The 21,181-nt window shown below is 41.8% G+C and overlaps 1 protein-coding gene across 7 annotated transcripts in view; it reads left to right on the forward strand.

Annotated features, from left to right (window-relative positions):
• C23H6orf89 (chromosome 23 C6orf89 homolog) overlaps positions 1-21,181 on the forward strand; it is a 47,862-nt gene that overhangs the window by 15,052 nt on the left and 11,629 nt on the right. For 5 of the 7 annotated variants that reach the window (XR_010119056.1, XM_063632303.1, XM_063632305.1 and 2 more), the window contains 4 exons: positions 1,481-1,571; positions 3,228-3,327; positions 8,143-8,350; positions 10,608-10,821. Coding sequence is in view for 6 of the 7 variants with exons in the window: in XM_063632303.1 (XP_063488373.1) it covers positions 1,481-1,571; positions 3,228-3,327; positions 8,143-8,350; positions 10,608-10,821 (613 nt within the window). In the remaining variant the exon portion in view is untranslated. The remainder of the gene's footprint in view (positions 1-1,480; positions 1,572-3,227; positions 3,328-8,142; positions 8,351-10,607; positions 10,822-21,181) is intronic. The other 2 variants (XM_055264583.2, XM_055264582.2) reach the window with 2 other exon arrangements.

Genomic DNA, 21,181 nt, shown 5'->3' on the forward strand with positions numbered 1-21,181 from the left:
TGGTTTCCAGCTTCATCCATGTCCCTATAAAGGACATGAACTCATCCTTTTTTGTGTCTGCATAGTATTCCATGGTGTATATGTGCCACATTTTATTAATCCAGTCTATCGTTGTTGGACATTTGGGTTGGTTCCAAGTCTTTGCTATTTGTGAATAGTGCTGCAATAAACATATGTGTGCATGTGTCTTTATAGCAGCATGATTTATAATCCTTTGGGTATATACGCAGTAATGGGATGGCTGGGTCAAATGATATTTCTAGTTCTAGATCCTTGAGGAATCACACTGCCTTCCACAATGGTTGAAGGAGCACTTTTTCTGTACTAGAACATATATTTAATTAATGGGAATCACTGGATAAAATAGAATGGAATATATTCATAACACTAAAGAATGGATGCTATACTTCACGGGTAGTGTAATATTAAAGAGCCAAGTAGAGAAAAAAGAAAATTTAATTCACTCTGGATATGGCTCCTAATGTCGAAGATTGGGATGTATCTTGATGGACTTTTGAAACTTTCTTTTGAACTGTACTGTTGCCCCTTTTGTGCTTTAACTAGGTGAATCAGTTTTCTGTCCTAGAGTTGCCTCGCTGGCATAGCTCTTCAGAAAACAGAACCTCCAGGGTAATGGCATATCAGTGTTCAGGACTTACTTATCTCTATAGAGGAATTAGTTCTCTGTTAAACAGGGCAAAAGAGAAGTTTACATTTCCCTTAACTTGTTTTCTGCTTTAAACAAACATTTGTATTGGTAAGTTCTATCAGAGTTTTTCTGTCAGATATGCCTCTACCCTGCTTCTTCATAGACAGACCCAGAAGGAATTGTGGAGAACATCTCATCAGAGCTCTCAGTTGTCTCCTCCTATTTCTGAAGTACTCCAGAAGTGAAACAACTCCCTGGCTTACCTCCCACAGGCCTCTCCTGAAAGCAAGGTTTCTCGACCTCATTTTGAGGAGGGGTGGGAGGAGGCTCTCCTGTCATTGCCGGATGTTTAGTTTTTACCCACCAGATGCTAATAGTACTCCTCTAGTTTGTTGATTTTTAATTTTTTTTAGAAGAGCTGGAGCCTCCCTATGTTGCCCAGGCTAGAGTGCAGTAGCTGTTCACAGGCGTGATCATAACTCACTGCGGCCTCTAACTGCTGGCCTCAAGTGATCCTCCTGCCTCAGCCTCCCGAGTAGCTGAAACTATGGGCATGTGCTGCTATGCGCAACTCCTGTCCAGTTTTGATAATCAAAAATGTCTTCAGACATTGCCAATGTCCCCTTTGGAGCAGAATTACCCTGAGAACTATTGTTCTAAAGTAGTGTCTCTTAATTGGGGGGGTGTGCCTCTAATCAGCAGAGAAGAGGCTTGAAAACTTCTGCGTCTGAGCTCCACTCCTAACAGTTCTGGCAACTTAGTATATCCGAGGTGGTGCGTGATACTTTGATCCTAATAACTCCACTAGTGATCCTGCCTGTGCCCTTGCAGGTCTATGCCACTGTTAGAATCAGGCTAACTCTTCAGAACATCCCCCTGTGGCAAAGCTCACTTTGGCCAGAGTTGGAACTACTTTCTGCAGGTAAGTGGATTGCCATCAAGCCTCAGCCGATTTCACTCAATCCTCTCATGCTTGATGCATAGCAATAACCTTATGTTTGATTTTTTTTTTTTTTTTTTTTTTTGAGACGGAGTCTCGCTGTGTCGCCCAGGCTGGAGTGCAGTGGCACGATCTCTGCTCACTGCAAGCTCCGTCTCCTGGGGTCACGCCATTCTCCTGCCCCAGCCTCTCAAGTAGCTGGGATTACAGGCCTCAGCCACCACGCCCGGCTAATTTTTTGTATTTTTAGTAGAGACGGGGTTTCACCATGTTAGCCAGGATGGTCTTGATCTCCTGACCTCGTGATCTGCCCGCCTTGGCCTCCCAAAGTGCTGGGATTACAGGCATGAGCCACCATGCCCAGCCTTGATTTTTTTTTTTTTTTTAGGGGATGAGATTTTTTTTTATTGTTTAATTACCATCGTATCCAACCAAATCCCAATAGTGTCCCTCTAGCAAGACAATAAAAAATGTCTCCGGGCATCCCTGGGGACAGAATCTTTTCCAGTTTAGGACGACTGATATAACCAAAGCCAAAAAGAGGGCTTATCAAAATCCACAGGTGTTCTTAGAAACATCGCTAAGTTGCTATTAACTACCTTTCTGATAACTTGAGAAATGTGTCATAATTTCTGGGAAAAGGATGCACGGCTTGCAAAAATATATTCAGTGTTGTAATATGATTCTAACTTGAATTACCCAACAAGAAAAGAAACCTATTTTTTTTGTGTGATACAAACTGGGAGTTTAATTAAAGATTTTTATGTGTATCAAAAGGGTTTACAGGCCAGGCGAGGTGTCTCATGCCTGTAATACCAGCACTTTGGGAGTCCAAGGTGAGTGGATTACTTTAGGCCAAGAGTTGGAGACCAGCCTACCCAATATGGTGAAACCCTGTCTCTACTAAAAATACAAAAACTAGCTGGGTATGGTAGCATGTGCCATTTTTTATTGTCTTGCTAGAGGGACATTACTGGCATTTGGTTGGATATGATAGTAATTAAACAACAACAAAAAATATCATCCTTTAATCCCAGCCTGTAATTCCAGCTGCTCAGGAGGCTGAGGCATGAGAATCACTTGAACCCAGGAGGCGGGGTTTGCAGTGAGCTGAGATTGCACCACTGCACTCCAGCCTGGGCAACACAGTAAGACTCTGTCTCAAAAAAAAAGAAAAAAAAAGAAAAAGAAAAAAGAAAAAAAAAAAGACGTGAGGAAGCTTACAAAGGTTGTAAAACAGCCGTCAAAAATGATGATGATTAATCCTGTTTTCCTCACCTGTACTTCTGTCCCCTTCAGGATTCTCCTACCGGCACACCAATGTGATGTTCTCTTCTGCCTCAGGGATACCTGCATGTGACCCCACCTCCCAACATCCACATTAGTTTTTCACTGGAATTTGTTTCTAGCAGTCCTTTCTAGATCCTTTCCATTCTGGTCCTCTACTGAGTTTTAATGGGTTTTGACTGGGTATTGTTAGATAATGAATTGTAATGTATTTAAATGAATATTATTCCTACTTGCTTTCATAGAATGTCTTTGTTAATTTAAACAGGAAAATGGCATCTCAGAATCACTGATCACAAAACCAAGATGTGAAAAATGTTATAATAAGTTATCACTTTACTCTATTTGCAGGAATCATTGTAGTCAATCATTTTCCAGTTCTCAGCCGCTCAGTTGTGATCAAGGGACACGTGGTTTCCGAACTGCCAGCTCAGAATAGGAAAATAACTTGGTAAGGGAGGCAGCATGCACCAACCCTGAAGTGAGGACACTTGGGTTCACATCCTGGCAAGTTATGAAACCTTTCCAAGCCTTGAACATGTATGAAATGGGATCAGTCACACCTACCTTATGGGATCACAGTGGTGATTCACTGAGATAATGTTTCTAGAGTGTTTAGCAAGGCACCTGGCATATAGGGTGGGAACAGGAATAGGAATGCAACTGAATATGAGTCTTTAGTTTCTAATAAATTGAATTTTTCTCCTTCTTGAAGTGTTCATAGATTTTTAGAATTTTAGAGTGAGACTCTAAAATTTGTGGTCCAATCCTCTTATTTTTTGGATGCAGAAATAGACCAAGTAATTTAACCGAAATCATCTCACTAGCAATTGGCAAAGCTTGTCTCCAAGTTCAATGCTGTTTCATTTTTCCAGCTGTAATATTTGAATACAACTCTATAGAGAAACCAAAAAATCATTGGCATGGCAAATCATGCCTTGCTTCTTCCCTGTGGTGCCACGGTCATGCATTGCTGTACATCTCTGACTCATTTTGTGCCCAATGATGTTCCTTAGAAGTGACTGTGAGAATTTTGTGATTACAAAATTGATACAGGAAAAGTTTGGGAAATATGAAAATCACACAGAAAATAAAAATCAGCTGTGATCTCATTTTCCAGAGATCATCTACTCCTGACTTATTTTTCATTGGAAATGCTACATCTTAATTTCTGGGGGTTTTTTGTTGTTATTGTTAGTATGGCTCTTAATGCTTTGTAATCCATCCTCCTGGCTGCTAATCAAAAATGGCTTAGTGAAAAGAATGTTAGGTCCAGATGAGGCTCAGGTGACAACTGACTGGGTGGTCTCAGATAAGTCACTTCCCATCTGGAAATCTACTTTATATCTCTATAGATTTGCCTATTCCTTGCAGGTTTGTTAAAAACGTATTAAAAAAAAAAGACATGTGTGTTCCTGACTTCTCATCTAAATGCAGCTATATAATCTGTAGATTTTCATGACTGTCTTCTTTCACCTAGCATAATGTTTTCAAGGTTCATCCATATTGTATCATGTATCAGTACCACATTCCTTTTTATTGTCCAGTGATTTTGCATTATATGGATCTACCGCATTGTGATTATCCTTCATCAGTTCATGGACATTTGGATTGCTTCCATTTGGGGGCTGTTATGAATAATGTTGCTGTTCACATTTGTGCACAAGTTTTTGTGTGGACATATGTTTTCAGTTCTCTTAGGTACATACCTAGGGGTGGAATTGCTGGGTCATATGGTAACTGTGTTTAACTTTTTGCGGAACTGCCAGATTGTTTTCCATAGTGGCTGTAGCATTTTATGTTCCTACCAGCAGTCTACAAGAGTTTCAATTCCTCCATGTCCTTCCCAACACTTTTTGTCTGACTTCTTGATTGTAGCTATGTCAGGGGATGTGAAATGGTATCTCATTGTGATTTTGATCTGCATTTCTCTGATGGTTAATAATGTTGAGTATCTTTTTGTGTGTTTATTGGTCATTTGTATATCTTTTTTTGAGACAGAGTCTCGCTCTGGTCACCCAGGCTGGAGTGCAGTGGCACGATCTTGGCTCACTGCCACTTCTGCCTCCCGAGAGGGAGTGATTCTCCTGCCTCAGCCTCCCAAGTAGCTGGGATTACAGGTGCCGGCCACCACACCCGGCTAATTTTTGTATTTTTAGTAGAGACAGGGTTTCACCATGTTGACCAGGCTGATCTCGAACTCCTGACCTCAAGTGATCCGCCACCTTGGCCTCCCAAAGTGCTGGGATTACAGACGTGAGCCACTGCACCCAGCCCATTTGTATATCTTTTCTGGAGAAATGGCTATTCAGATCCTTTGTCTATTTTTTTATTTGGTTGGCTTTTTATTACTGATTTGTAATAATTCTTGATATATTCTATATAGACCACCCCCTTATCAGATACATAATTTGCAAAAATTTTCTCCCATTCTGTGGGTTGTCATTTTACTTTCTTGATGGTATTGAGACACAGAATTTTTAAAGTTTTTCCCCTCCCCTTCTGCAAAAAAATTTTAATTTTGATGAAGTCCAATTTATTTTTTCTTTTGCTACTTGTTCTTTTGGTATCATATCTAAGAAACCATTGCCAAATCCCAGAATCATGAAGCCTCCCTCCCTGTGTTTTCTTTGAAGTTTTATCGTTTTAGCTTATAAATTTAGGTATTTGATCAATTTTGAGTTAATTTTTGTGTATAGTATAAAGAAAGGGCCAGGTGTGGTGGCTCACACCTGTAATCCCAGCACTTTGGGCGGCTGAGGCAGGCGGATTGCCTGAGGTCAGGAGTTTGAGACCAGCCTGGCCAACATGGTGAAACCCCGTCTCTACTAAAAATACAAAAAAAATCGCCAGGCATGGTGGCGGGTACCTGTAATCCCAGCTACTTGGGAGGCTGAGGCAGGAGAATCACTTGAACTCGGGAGGCAGAAGTGGCAGTGAGCCAAGACCGCGCCACTGCACTCCAGCCTGGGCAACCAGAGCGAGACTCTGTCTCAAAAAAAAAAAAAGGTCCAAGTTCATTTTTTCATGTGTGGATATCCAGTGATCCTAGCATCATGTATTGAAAATAATACATATAGCTGTCTCTTGGTATATGTGAGGTATTGGTTGCAGAATCTCCATATACACCCAAATCCTTGCATATTCAAGTTTCACAGTTGATTCTGTGGAACCTGTTTATACAAAAAACATCCCTCTGTAAATGTATACGCAGTTTTTGCATCCTGAAAATATTGTATTTTCAATCCTGTGTTGGTAGAAAAAAATCAGCTTTTAAGTGTACCCACATAGTTCAAACCCATGTTGTTCAAGTCTCAACTGTAGTTTGTACCGTCTTTTTATCTGAATGTGGGGGGTATAGTGTGGTGGGCTCTTCTCTCATTCCCCCAGTTCCTCAAAGTCTAGATTGCATGCCTTGTAATCCACCATTAGAAGTCTTCTGATTCTGATCTAATTGGTCTGAGTCGATGCCCAGGTATGAGCATTTATGAAACACTCTCTAGGTGATTCTAATGTGCAAGCCAGGTTAAGACCTAATGAGCTAAACACTTAATAGTCATAAAGAGGACCAAACAGGAGTGATTGGGAGGCACACTGCTGGAAGAGGAGATGTGCTGGTGTGTGCTGGGTTGTGTTGTAACAACATGACTATGTCCTCCCCCCTACAGGTGGCAGCATCTCCTTACTGAGAGAATACACATGTACTATGTCAGTACTTTTTGAGGCTAGAAGCACTGTAGGAATGAAGTATGCAAAATAAAAGGACCCTCTGTATTAAAAATAAATAAATAAAGCCCAGTAGAAGAGAGCACAAACCCGAAGAAGCACTCTTCTTCCTCCTGTAAATGAAGAAAAATATTATGGTTCTGTAACTTAAACACTTTTTTAAATAGCCATTTAATTATTTTATCTTATTTTATTTCTCTAGAGATGGGATCTCGTTCTGTCTCCCAGGCTGGAGTGCAGTGGTATGATCATAGCCCACTGCAGCCTCAAACTCCTGGGCTCAAGCAGTCCTCTCACCTCAGCCTCCCAAGTAGCTGGGACTACAGGTGTGTGCCACCAGGCCGAGCTGATTTTTAAAATTTGTTTTTCTTTTCTTTTCTTTTCTTTTTTTTTTTTTTTTTTTTGAGATTGAGTTTCGCTCTTGTTGCCCAGGCTGGAGTGCAATGGCGTGATCTCAGCTCACCACAACCTCCGCCTCCCGAGTTCAAGAGATTCTCCTGCCTCAGCCTCCTGAGTAGCTGGGATTACAGGCACCCGCCACCATGCCAGGCTAATTTAGTATTTTTAGTAGAGACGGGGTTTCTCCATGTTAGTCAGGCTGGTCTTAAACGCCCGACCTCAGGTGATCTGCCTGCCTCAGCCTCCCGAAGTGCTGGGATTACAGGCATGAGCTATTGCGCCCAGCCTTGGAACTATTTAATTTCATTTTACAAATGATACAGAGAGAACTCTACTTTGCCCCATTAGTTTTTACCTTTTGTTCTCTGGGCATGATGAAACAATCTGTCTTTAAAATAACTATAAGAACACAAATTGAATTTTTAAATTAGTTAAAAATCTTAGGTATTTTAAGTATATAAAATACAAATAAAATGCCCTTTATTTTCTAAAATTGTATTTGTAGAAAAGCATGAGGACTCTGGTTGCTCTAGAAGAAATAAAAAAAAAGAAGAAGAAAGAAAAGTGTGAGGACTGCAAGCCGCATGCCATGGTTTTTGTATTGTCTGAAATCTTTGCTCTGCCAAGAACAAAGCTTTTCAGCCAGTTGCTCTCAGTAAATCACCTTCAGTAATCTTCAGTGATCAGTTCTTCCTCTTGTGTTGCTAAAAGATCTTTCTGGTATAATTGGAAAGAAATAATTGATCAACAACACTGTGCATAATCCATTTTTTTTTATTTTAGGAAATCACCAGTAGCAGATCTCCCATCATTGGTGTCAGAAATCTTTTTTGGATGTCATTAGTGCTTCAGAGTCCCATTAGGATATATTGTGCTCTAGACCAGTGCTCCTCAGTGTTTGGGAACTAGTGCAGGTCTGTAAACTGTTCCTGGCCCACAGTTAATGACTATTTTAAAACTTGTATGGCAATCTGACATTGTCTCTATGTATTCATTGTGTTTCATAAAAGTGTTGGTCTGTAGAGGATTGAGGAAAGCACAAAACTAGTCCTTCTTTACAGATGGTCAAGTAGCTTTGAAGAGGAAGTACCTAAAGAAACCACCCTTCTTTTTACATTTATTTTCTCTCCATCTGTGTCAGGGATTTTATACTGGAAGACATGGATCTTGCTGCCAACGAGATCAGCATTTATGACAAACTTTCAGAGACTGTTGATTTGGTGAGACAGACTGGCCATCAGTGTGGCATGTCAGAGAAGGCAATTGAAAAATTTATCAGACAGCTGCTGGAAAAGAATGAACCTCAGAGGCCGCCCCCCCAGTATCCTCTCCTTATAGTTGTGTATAAGGTAAAATGTTTCCTGAGTTGGTAATTGCTTCAACAGAGCACAAACTGTTCAACATTCTTCACAAATGCTATTTTTGACTAATCCCACCACTGAGCCTTGGTTTTTCCGTGAATAAATTGGCCTTTGCTCTTGTTACCATGTGTTACTAGGAAATTTGACTGTGTTGTTAAAGGTCCTAGATGAAAGCTGCATATTTATAGTCAAATTATATTTGTGTGATATTGTTATTTAATTTTTTATTATTTGTTTGGTGTGTGTGTGTGTGTGTGTGTGTGTGTGTGTGTGTGTTTTGAGACGGAGTCTCACTCTTGTTGCCTAGGCTGGAGTGCAATGGCGCAATCTTGGCTCACCGCAGCCTCTGCCTCCTGGGTTCAAGTGATTCTCCTGCCTCAGACTCCCAAGTAGCTGGGATTACAGGCATGCGCCACCACGCCCAGCTAATTTTGTATTTTTAGTGGAGACAGGGTTTCTCCATGTTGGTCAGGCTGGTCTTGAACTCCTGACCTCAGGTGATCTGCCCACCTCAGCCTCCCAAAGTGCTTGGATTATAGGCATGAGCCACCACGCCTGGCCTTGTTTGTTTGTTTTGTTTTTTTTTTTTGAGACGGGGTCACACTCTGTTGCCCAGGCTGGAGTGCAGTGGCGTGATCTCAGCTCACTGCAACCTCTGCCTCCCAGGTTCAAACGATTCTTCTGCCTCAGCCTCCCAAGTAGCTGGGATTACAGGCATGTGCCACCACACCTGGCTAATTTTTGTATTTTTAGTAGAGACAGGGTTTCTCCATGTTGGTCAGGCTGGTCCTGAACTCCTGACCTCAGGTGATCTGCCCACCTCGGCTTCCCAAAGTGCTGGGATTACAGGCCTGAGCCATCGCACCTGGACAGATTTTTTATTTTTCTAGTCAAGGTCACACTCTGTTGCCCAGGCTGGAGTGCAGTGGTGCCATCATGGCTCACTGCAGCCTCGAACTCCCAGACTCAGGTGATCCTCCAATCTCAGCCTCCCAAGTACCTAGGACCACAGGCATGCGCCACCACGCCTGGCTAATTTTTCTATTTTTTGTAGAGATGGGGTTTTCCGTGTTGTCCAGGCTGATCTGGAACTCCTGGGCTCAAGTGACTTTAGTCCAGTCAATCACTCTCAGACTGAGTTAGAGACTGTCCGCCTCAGTCTCCCAAAGTGCTGGGGTTACAGGCGTGAGCCACTGCAACCAGCCATTACGTATGTATTTATTTATTTTTTGAGACAGAGTTTCACTCTTGTTGCCCAGGCTGGAGTGCAATGGCGTGATCTTGGCTCACTGCAACCCCCGCCTCCCAGGTTCAAGCAATTCTCCTGCCTCAGCCTCCCAAGTAGCTGGGATTACAGGCATGCGCAACCATGCCTGGCTAATTTTGTATTTTTAGTAGAGATGGGAGTTTCACTATGTTGGTCAGCTGGTCTCGAACTCCTGACCTCAGGTGATCCACTCACCTCAGCCTCCCAAAGTGCTGGGATTACAGGCATGAGCCACTGTGCCTGGCCTAATATTTGTATTTTTAGTAGAGGTGGGGTTTCACCATGTTGGCCAAGCTGGTCTCGAACTCCTGACCTCAGGTGATCCACCCACCTTGGCCTCCCAAAGTGCTGGGATTACAGGCGTGAGCCACTGCGCCCTGCCCCTTTGTGTATTATTATTATTATTATTATTATTATTATTATTATTATTATTATTTTGAGACGGAGTCTCGCTCTGTCGCCCAGGCTGGAGTGCTGTGGCGCGATCTCGGCTCACTGCAAGCTCCGCCTCCCGGGTTCACTCCGTTCTCCGGCCTCAGCCTCCCGGGTAGCTGGGACTACAGGCACCCACCACCACGCCCAGCTAATTTTTTTGTATTTTTAGTAGAGACAGGGTTTCACCGTGTTAGCCAGGATGGTCTCGATTTCCTGACCTCGTGATCTGCCCGCCTCAGCCTCCCAAAGTGCTGGGATTACAGGCAAGAGCCACTGCACCCGTCCTGTGTATTTTTAAATGGTGAATTTTAAAATACACTGATTAGATGGTAGCAGCTTGGTAAGCCTTGCAGTCCCTGTAGTTCTCAAATTCTAAATTCTTCCAGAAGTAAACGTAAGTGGCTTGTTTATGAAAATGGAGTCGTTCTTAAGGCACATTGGAAGTAGCAAAAGAAGCCTGTTTTGTTTTGTTTTGTTTCTCTTGGTATTAAGGTATTTGTTTGCTGGGACGATTATTAATGCCTTTTCTATCTTTCCTTGTAGGTTCTCGCAACCTTGGGATTAATCTTGCTCACTGCCTACTTTGTGATTCAACCTTTCAGCCCATTAGCACCTGAGCCAGTGCTTTCTGGAGCTCACACCTGGCGCTCACTCATCCATCATATTAGGCTGATGTCCTTGCCCATTGCCAAGAAGTACATGTCAGAAAATAAGGGAGTTCCTCTGCATGGGGGTGATGAAGACAGACCCTTTCCAGGTAAAATGCAACATTTACTACTTATTAGATACAGTTTTTTTGACAGTATGTGATAGGAAAGGAAGTAACATTTATTGATACCTGATGAGAGGCACGCTCTCTATATTGTCTCCTTTAATTCAGTCCGAGATGGGGTTTATTATCCCCATTTTACAGATGAAGAAACCAAGGCTCAGAGAGATTAAGAAACTTGCTAGAGGAACATCTGGTAGAGCCAAATTCACACCCCCAAATTCCAGAACACACATGATGGGGATGAATGTCTTTGCCCATAAAAAGGATTTGATTGTGTCTCATCCTTTTCTCCTGTGATTCCTGTCCTTAATGCATATTTAATACATAGGTATTGGTTTATTGAAAGCACCCGAGTTCAGCTTGCTTCTAAAGGTCCTCTAACAGTCCTTGGCCTGTTGGGCTCGGTTTTTGTCTAGGTATATCCCACTCTTTCATTTTAGCCCTTCTCTCTCTGTCACAGCTCGTTTAATTTAGTGCTCAAAAGTATATCAATTTTGCCAGTAAATAGAATTTTAAAAACACATAAATTTAGTAACGGTGCATCAGTGGCATAAGAATTCATAGTCTGATAGACTATTTGAGGGGTTTCCTTTTGAGAATAGTGTAACATGTAATAAGAGTTGAAATTTACTTTTTCAGGCTGGGTGTGGTGGTTTACAACTATAATCCTAGCAATTTGGGAAGCTGAGGCAAAAGGATTGGTTGAGCCCAGGAGTTCAAGAGCAGCCTAGGCAACATAGCGAGACCCTGCCTCCAATTTTGTGTGTGTGTGTGTGTGTGTGTGTGTGTATAAAGAAATTTACTTTTTGAGAAAGAGGGATATTATTTTGGGATTTTTTTGATGATGTTTATTTTATTTGGCAATGTAGAATAATATGTATATTAATATCACAAATGGATTATAGAATTTATTGTGTAACCATGTTCTGAAACTTTTAGAATGCGTCATAACTTTTAGGAAAAATGCTTTCAGAAAAAATGTATTTAAGCTTTATAATCATAATGTTCATTCTTTTTTTTTTCTTGAGTTGGAGTCTTGCTGTATCGCCCAGGCTGGAGTGCAGTGGCGCGATCTTGGCTCACTGCAAGCTCCGCCTCCTGGGTTCACGCCATTCTCCTGCCTCAGCCTCCTGAGTAGCTGGGACTACAGGCGCCTGCCACCATGCCCGGCTAATTTTTTGTATTTTTAGTAGAGATGGGGTTTCACCGTGTTGGCCAGGATGGTCTCATAATGTCATTCTTTAAGATCTAATGAGTCATAAAGATCATCCCTTGGATTGGGTCTCCATTGAAAGCTATTTTTGTATACTTGAGGAAGTCGTGGGAAGGTTTCCAAAATTGTATCAAAATCAGAGGAAGGGGACATTGTAAGACAAGAATTCCACCTCATTAAAAAATCAACAGCTCAGATATTTCATTTGAAAATTCCAGATATAACTTCCTTGTGTTTATTGGGAAGGTTGCTTTTGAAATGTCACTAACAGAGCTAAAAAAAAAAAAAAAAAATGCAGTCTCAAACTCCTATCAGAACGGTTCAAAGCGTTTGGAGGAAAACAGCGAGAGAAACTTGTCAGTTAGGCCAGTCTGTGCCTCTTCCTCAGACACACCAGTCTCCTTTCCTGACTGTCTTCCCCCGACAGCCTCCCTAACGGCAACCCCCCGATGAGTTTTCCCGACCTGGTTGATAGCATTATCTTCTTCCCCAGCCCTATAAAGTAAATCTCCATACACAGTTGAACTGAGAAATGGGGCATCGTCAATGAACACTGCTTGCTTCTTCTCTAAATCATAGTTTAAACATTCCAGAAACATTAGTGTCTTGTCAACAAGCCGGATTATTTGGACTACTTCAAATCAATATTTTGCCTTGCAGATGGAAATAAAACGAGTCCTTGGAGCTCAGTTGTAGAGAGAGCGAGTGAGCATTGGAAGGGTGTGGCTTTAGCTCTTTAATGTTGTTGATTCTATTAAAGTGCTGTTTTTACTTGTAAATGTGGATGTGGAAGCACCATATTTTCCTATGTATGATAATTCTGGGAAGCTGTAGATATGTGAAACTAACAGCATTTTGCGTAGCATTTGGAAGAAAAGTTAAAAATGTGTAATTATATGAAGAGTAAACAGAAACACATGAGGGAGAATTAAGTGCAACTTAATCTGGGCCTGTAATAGGGCAGGAAAAGTAAAAATACATCATTTTTAATGTCCTGGTATCAAAAAACAACCACCTTAAAGTTAGGATTACTTGGCCATACATTTAAAGTAAATGCAAGGGGAGAATATGGTGTGACAGATTCCCCAAAGGAAACCCCATATGGTTTCCTGAAGTGCTGGCCTGTCTCACACTCCCGGGGTCATCTGGTGCTCCTTGCAGTGCACCTCGGGAGTGATGGAGGGCAGCTGCAGCCTTGGTGATGTACAAGAGGCACCACCACCAATGACTGGAAGTTTCCCCCGACCCCACCCCGGGAACAAAAGGGTGACGGAAGTGGGGTTCTTTTTCTAGATTTCAGCCTTAGATAGGAAATCCTTCCCCTAAATGCTCTCAATAAGATGAAGTGACTTTGCAGCGAGTCATGGAAATATCCCACTCTGCAGCAAAAAATAAGTAAATAAACTGACAGTTGTTTATTACTTACCAGTTGCCAGACCCTGTTCAGGGGGCTTTCCATATATTGGCTTATTTAATCTTGACAACATCCCTATAGGGTTGCTTCAGGTTTTATGCCCATTTTACAGATGAGGACACTGAGGCACAGTATGGTTAGGTCACTTGCTCAAGGTCCCAGGTCTAGTCACGGAGCCATGATTTGAACCCAGGCAGCCAGTCTTCAGAGACTGAGCCCTTCACCTCTGATGTGAGTAGTCTGTAGCCATGCAGTAGACCTAAAGAGTCTAGCTTTAAGTCTGATGTTGGAGTTCTACACTCTCTCTCTCAGATCATCAGTTACTTTCTCTTAACTCCCTAGTCCCTGAAGAGACGATATTCTTTCTGGCGGTTCCAAAGATAAGTGGTCTTCCAAGCTACTGACCTTTTAGAATTTTCCCGACCTGATCTTGTCTTAGACATTCAGCCCAGTTCATCCTCCCTAGTCTGCACCCTTATAGATAATATTTGACTTACTTAATCTTTCCTCTTACTGACCCAGAGTTTTCTCTTTACATTCACATTCTTAGTGTTTTTCTCCCCTCTTGGCTTCACATCTTTATAGTCACTTTACTCTTGCCAACCATCCCCTTGGTTTTTACCATTTCCATGGAATCATTGAGTCTTAAAGCTAAAAAAGAATTTTAGAGTTAATCTAGTACATACCCCATTTTATAAAAGAGGTAACTGAGGCCAGGGGAGGTAAAGGAACTTGCTTACCCAGCTAAAAGTGGCAAAATCACACTTGAACCCTAGTTTCTTAACTCCCTCTAGCATTCTGTCCAAGATACCACACTTACGGCCTGCCATCTCTGCCCTCAGTCAAGCCAGGTGCTAGCATGTTCGGCCAATTATTTTGTTTACTTTGGTCATTTTCTGGCCAATTTAAAAATAACATATTCATTTCTACTGAGGAAGCCTGGGATAGTTCTCACATACAGTGAAAAGGCACACATTTGGAACTTGATGCATCTCGTAACCTTCAAAGGAAGGATGAAGTAGATCCAGCAACATCAAGAAGTTTTGGAAATAGCAAATCATTTGTTGGCCTCAAACTAAGAATCTGGTAAGACTTAGAGAGTCCAGACCTGTGCTCAAAGATGAACTGCTTAGACCTCAAGGAAAACCTTACTCTTTTATTTGCAAAATAAGTTTACCTTCTGTGATAATAACAGCTCTGTCAAGCACTTACTGTATACCAGGTACTGTGCCATGCACTTTATATTTATTTCTCAGTCTTCACAGCAGTCACATAAGGTAGATATTGTTTTTATGTTCATTTCAAAGATGAGGAAACTGATGTGCAAGGGGATTGACTGACTTGTCTAAAGTCTCACATTTATTTACTTATTTATGATTTTTTCTTTTGCTGTGTTTTTGATAATAAATTTTCACATTTAGAAACAAATTTTTGTACAAGTGAGAACTCAGACTTTCTCTATGGTTTGGAGTGGTTCCAATGCATTGCTTCCTGGAGGCAAGGCTGTTGGTGAAATGATTTCTTGGGCTCTTTCCCTCTACGGTGTGTGAAAATGGCTCTGGGCATGGTGCCACACATGCAGGGACCTGGCAAAAGCCTCCTTCACCGTCAAGGCTTCACCCCTGCCTCATGCCCAGGGTACTAGAAGAGGTGCTATGCAAAAACAAGCTTCTGGAGAGCAGCCTGATTAAATATTGAGCACAAACTAGTGAAAGTCATGGGAACTTTGTCATGGGCTTTGCAGGTTTTTCTTGGGTACATTTATAATGTAAGAAATCATGAGGTTATATTTATTTAATCTTTATTTTGAGGTTTCTGTGAATCCAGATTGCTCATTTGATTTTTCTCCCCATGGACTTAATTCTATTGTTAAAGCTTCTGGAAAATCAGCCTTCCTGCCTGCCTTCCTGCCTTCCTCCCTCCTTCTTTTCCTCCTTCCATCCCTTCCTCCCTCTCCCCAACTTCATTCACTCATTCAATAAATGTTTATGGAGACCCTGCTATATATGCCAGGCACTGTTCCCAACAAAGCAGTGAACAAAACAGACAAAACCACTGCTCTTGTAGAGCTAGTATTGGCTTTGTTCTTTTCTTTCTTCCCTATCCTTTTTATCCAGAGGGAGTTTTTTGTCCTGGAAAGAAATCTTTTGTTTTGTTTTGTTTTTGCCAGGTAAATAATCTGTGTAACAGGACTCTCCCCATGCAGAATTCCAGGATGTTATGGTTGTCTGCAGTGAACCAGCCTAAGTGAGTTTTCTTGTAAATAACTCTCAGGCACCAGGAGGCTCTCTGATGGGTGAGACATTGGCCCATCCATTTTTCTGCCCAGTGCCCAACTTGTAAAGAAGGGCGGGTAGTTATGGTCTCTGCACGTTGACTTCAAGGCTGTGTTTTGTCTGAGAGACTGTTTTTGACATCTCCAACAGTGAAATGATTCCAAATCATAGTGAAAACTTGAAATACAAGTTACAAGCTTTATTGAACTTTTATATGTAGGATTTCTCTGTCATACCTTTAAAAAAATGTTTAAAATATCTGGTATGAGGGATATCTGCAGTAAAGAAGCCTTAGAAATTAAAAGAAAAGTAGGAAGTTGCTATATAATTTACACTGACTTTTCTGTCTGGTGCTTCAGGAAAAGTGGTTAGAAACAGGAGGGCTGGAAAGAAGTGAGATGCAGCATATTAGGCAGTCAAAAGCCGTAAACTAGGGTGGCATGGGCTCGGCTGGCTGTGTGCTGTTGGCTGTTTCCCAGGATGGAATTTTGTTCACTTTGTGGCATGATGGCTCCAGCCAGTTGTATAGAGAATACGTCAGACAAAACCTTTTCAGATGGACAGAGGCCAAGCTGGAGTCTGGCCACATCTCTTTCTGATGTCAGGGACTCTGTGGGGAGAGGAGGAGGAGCCTGCACCCGACCCCCACCCCTAGTTCGCCGTTTGCCCATTCCTCTGTCTAAGCTCATATGCTTTATCCACCTTGGTGATCCCAGGGCTACAGAGAAATCAAATGTAGTTCTTTCTTTTAAAGTTTGGACTCCCTTAGTTCAGGTGGATGGCACAGGCTACCCCATTCCAGTGATCTTTTTTTCTTGTTACTTCCCTTCCTTCTTTGCGGGCCACCAGCTTGGCCACCTCTGCTCCTGTCAGGTGCCTCTCTGGGGCCAGCCTTCTGAGATGATTTACCTCTACACTTCAGCATTGAATTTTCGGCTTCAGTTTTCATGATCTCCAAAGACATTTTGACTTGGAAAGTGTATAAAATACATGCATACAAAGACAGTAAGAGGTGTAATATTTTGATATTTAAAAAATACTTATAACAAAGTAATATTTCTCATCTCTATCCTTTTAACTTTTCTACTCAAGCAACTGCTAGTAATAACTTGGTGTACATCCTTCTGAGTTTTTCCATGTCTATACAAATAGATATACTTAATATATATAAATAGAAATACTTTTTTTGTTCACACACATACAAAAGATCTCATGTACATATTTTTGGCTAGACACATTGTATTAGTTTCTAAGGCTGCCAAAACAAAGCATCACAGGCCGAGCAGCTTAAAACAACAGAAATCCAGTACCTCACAGTTGTGGAGTCCAGAAGTTAGAAATCCAGGTTGATAGGGCCACGCCCCCTCTCAAAGGCTCTAGGGAAGAATCCTTCCTGGCCTCTTCCAGTTTCCGGTGGTTTTCAGCAGTCCCTTGGCATTCCTTGGCTGTGTCAGCATAACTTCAACCTCTGCCTTTACCTTCACGTGGCTGTCTGCTTTCTGTGTGTGTCTTTGTGTCTTCTGTTTTCTTCTAAGGACATCATTCAGATTGGATTCAGGGTTCATCCTACTTCAGTATGACTCATCTTAACTGACTACATCTGTGGCCACCCTATCTCCAAGGTCATGTTCTGAGGTTCTAGAAAAGATGTGGATTTTGGGAAAACATAATTAAACCCTGTATATATATTTTTGAGGATTTCATATTAGTTGATTCTGTGACTCTTCTATAATTTAACCATTTTCTAGGGTTGTTGTGAGTTTTTTTTTTTTGCTATTACAAAAATATCTACCTGAGAGATTCATATACACATATCTTTACATAGATATACTGTTTTTTCTGTAAGATATATTCTTGGAAATGGACTAGCTGAGTCAAAGGGCATGTGCGTTTTAAATTTTAATAAATGCAACCAAATTGTCTTCATAAACTTATACCAGCTTATACTTTCATTAACAGCATATGTTGATCATTGACACTGGATGTTGTCAATGTTTTGCCAGTTAGAAAACTAAATAATAGTATCTCATTTCAAGTTGCATTTCGTTGATTATTAGTCAAATTGCATGTCTTTTCAAATGGTTTATAGGCCATTTATATTTATAATACTTTACTGTGAATTACTTGTTCATATTCTTTCCCCATTAAAAATTTTTTTATCTAGCCTGGGCAACATGGAGAAACCCTAGCTCTACAAAAAATACAAAACATTAGCCATATATGGTGGTGCACAGCTGTAGTCCCAGCTACTCTGGCGGCTGAGGTGGGAGGATCACCTGAGCCCGGGGAGGTGAAGGCCACAGTGAGCTGTGATTGCACCACTGCACTTCAGCCTGGGTGACAGAATGAGAGCCTGTCTCAAAAAAAAAAAGAAATTTTTTGTTAATTCAAACAGAAGCTTATATACTAGAAATACTGATTATTTGTCTCGTATATGCAAATATTGGTCAAATCTGTCCATTTTTCCTTTGTAGCCTCTAGGAGGCCTTCCTTTTCCCCAAGATTATAAAAATACTCATTTCTCAGTCCTCACAACAGTCACTTAGGGTAGATACTGTTTTTATAGCCATTTCAAAGATGAGGAAACTGGTGTGCCAAGGGATTGACTAATTTATCTGAAGTCTCACATTTACGGACACGTTCTTATACAGATGAGAACTCATGAAAATATATGAACTCTCTATGGTTTGGAGTAGTTCCTCTAGCTTTTTTTTTTTTTTTTTGAGACAGGATCTCACTGTGTTCCCAGGCTAGCCTTGAACTCCTGGGTTCAAGAGATTATCCTGCCTCAGCCTCCTGAGTAGCTGGGACTAAAGTGCCACCATGTCCAGCTCCTTTAGTTATTTTTAAAATTTTGTGTTATCTATTTGTATCTTTAATCAATCTAGAATTTAATTCAGTATATGGTGAAAGGGTGGGAATCTAACTTTATTTTCTTCCATATAGATGGTCACTTGTCCCAATTTGATTTATTGAATCTATCCTTTCCTCACTTAATTAAAAATCTATGTTTATCCTTTATCGGCCAGGCATGGTGGCTGACACCTGTAATCCCAGCACTTTGGGAGGCCAAGGCGGGTGGATTGCTTGAGCTCAGGAGTTCAAGACTAGCCTGAGCAACATGATGAAACCCTGTCTCTACAAAAAATATAAAAACTAGCTGGGTGTGATGGCACACACTGGTAGTCCCAGCTACTTGGGAGGCTAAGGTGGGAGGATGACTTGAACCTGGAAGGTCAAGGCTACAGTGAGCTGAGATTGTGCCACTGTACTCCAGCCTGGGCGACACAGCAAGACCCTGTCTCAAAAAAAAAAGGGGCTGGTCTCAAACTCCTGGGCTCAAGCGATCCCACCTCGGCCTCCCAAAGTGTTGGGGTTACAAGCGTCAGCCACCACCCATAACTGTTTTATCTTGTTAAATTTATTGCTAGTTATTATGAATGAGATCATTTTCCATTTCAGTTTTTAACTGATTGTGCCCAGTAGAGTAAGAAAGCTGTTAATGTTTATGTATCTGAAAGTCTGTATCTTGTATTCTGTCACCTTATTAAATTCTCTTTTTAGTACTAACAGTTTTTTACTTGTGTTCTTAGACCCTCAAGGAACACCACCTCCAAGTTTTTCTTTTAGTTTGCTATTCCTACTTTCTTTTTCGTTCTTGATTTCCCTTTACTGGGTTTTCTTCTACCTGCTTTTTAAAGGCATCTCCACCTGGAAATCCAAAGAATATCTAAAGCTCTGAATAAAATTAAAATTCAATAAGGCTGGGCTGGGCGTGGTGGCTCACGCCTGTAATCCCAGCACTTTGCGAGGCTGAGGTTGGTGGATCATCTGAGGTCAGGAGTTTGAGACCAGCCTGGCCGACATGGTGAAACCCTGTCTCTACTGAAAATACAAAAATGAGCCGGGCTTCGTGGCGGGCACCTGTAATCCCAGCTACTCAGGAGGCTGAGGCAGGAGAATCGCTTGACTCCAGGAGGCGGAGGTTGCAGTGAGCCGAGATCGCGCCACTATACTCCAGCTTGGGCGACAGAGCGAGACTCCATCTCCAAAAAAAAAAAAAAAAAATTAAATAAGTTATATTTAAAATAATTCTCCTAACTCTTAGGTTAAGAGCTGCTCGCTACTAGCCCATGCAGCACCTTTGTACAAATTCGAGGAAGGTGCCCCTTTCTCCTGGTGCTTCACTCTCATCTCCTGGGAAGACTGTCATAATTAACTGATTCTGTTGGAATATGACACACTACTACAGAAAAGTGTCAATAATAAATCTGCAGATGACATTCCCTAGATGAGCACTAATGACATGGGCGATACCAGAGATCTGCAGGTTTATTATGACACTGAACAAGAGGACAGTATAGTGCACCCATTCACAGTAGTGCTCCTTGGGGCTGTAGATTTCATCCTCACCGCTTCTAGAATCCACCACCCCTTTTTTCCATTCCCACTGCCTCATTCATCATATTTCACTTCTCATCACGGTGGAACCTCCCCCCCTTTTCCCTAAAAAGGGCAAAACCAAAATATAACCAAGTCTTCCTTTTCCCAGCCTCTCTCTCCTAGGGCACCCTAGTCACAATCCAGAATAATCTTCCTAGAACATCGAGAAATTCCTGCTCAGAAGCCTCCAACAGTTCCTCTTTTTGTTTTGAGTACAGCCAGACATGCTTCAAGCCCTGGAAGCCCTCACCACATCTTCCTCTGCAGCCTGTTTCCTTACCCAAACCCCCACTGCACGCCCGGCATCTGCTGTGTTCTTCCTGCCACACTCTGGCACCTCAGGAACTTCCTATCACCTCTAACTTTCAGTTAGTTCATCCACAGAATGAGAATAGTGATTCCTCCTCAGTAATTACACAGTGAAAATTAAATGCTGTAACATGGGAAAGTGACTAACATAGGGCAAGCACTCAGTGCGCTAGCTTGCTTTCTCCTTCCCCTTCCATCGCAAGTACTTTGGAAACTGAAATGCTGTATAATTGTAACATGTTGTTATGATTATGCCTCATGGTGTGTCCATTACCCAGATTTTTTGCATATTGGCAAGAATTTATCATATTTGACCCTGAATAAGAAACATTTGAAAATACTGGAGAAGAAAAAATGCGACTTTGCAGCCTCAGTGTGCCACTGAAACAGGTGGTACTAAAGGGTTTTCAGCTACCCCCAGAGTACTGTGGGAGGAGAGGTGCCCTTCCAGGAGCAGAGTGTAGCGGTAATCCTCTGGCTAATAATCTTCCTGCAGGTTGAGACTAGCTGAGAAAGGTAGGTGGCAGTTGCCTCCAGGAAGCACAGATACTATCTGCAAGAGATGGAGGATGCTCCGCAGACCAGCCAAGAACAAATACGGTCCTTCCCCAATGAGGATTTACTATGCCCCACTACTACTACCTCAGAGAAAACAAGGATGTAGCGCTTACTGCCAACCACAGAAAATGT

This window comes from Symphalangus syndactylus, chromosome 23, assembly GCF_028878055.3.
Source record: "Symphalangus syndactylus isolate Jambi chromosome 23, NHGRI_mSymSyn1-v2.1_pri, whole genome shotgun sequence".
Lineage (NCBI taxonomy): Eukaryota > Metazoa > Chordata > Mammalia > Primates > Hylobatidae > Symphalangus > Symphalangus syndactylus.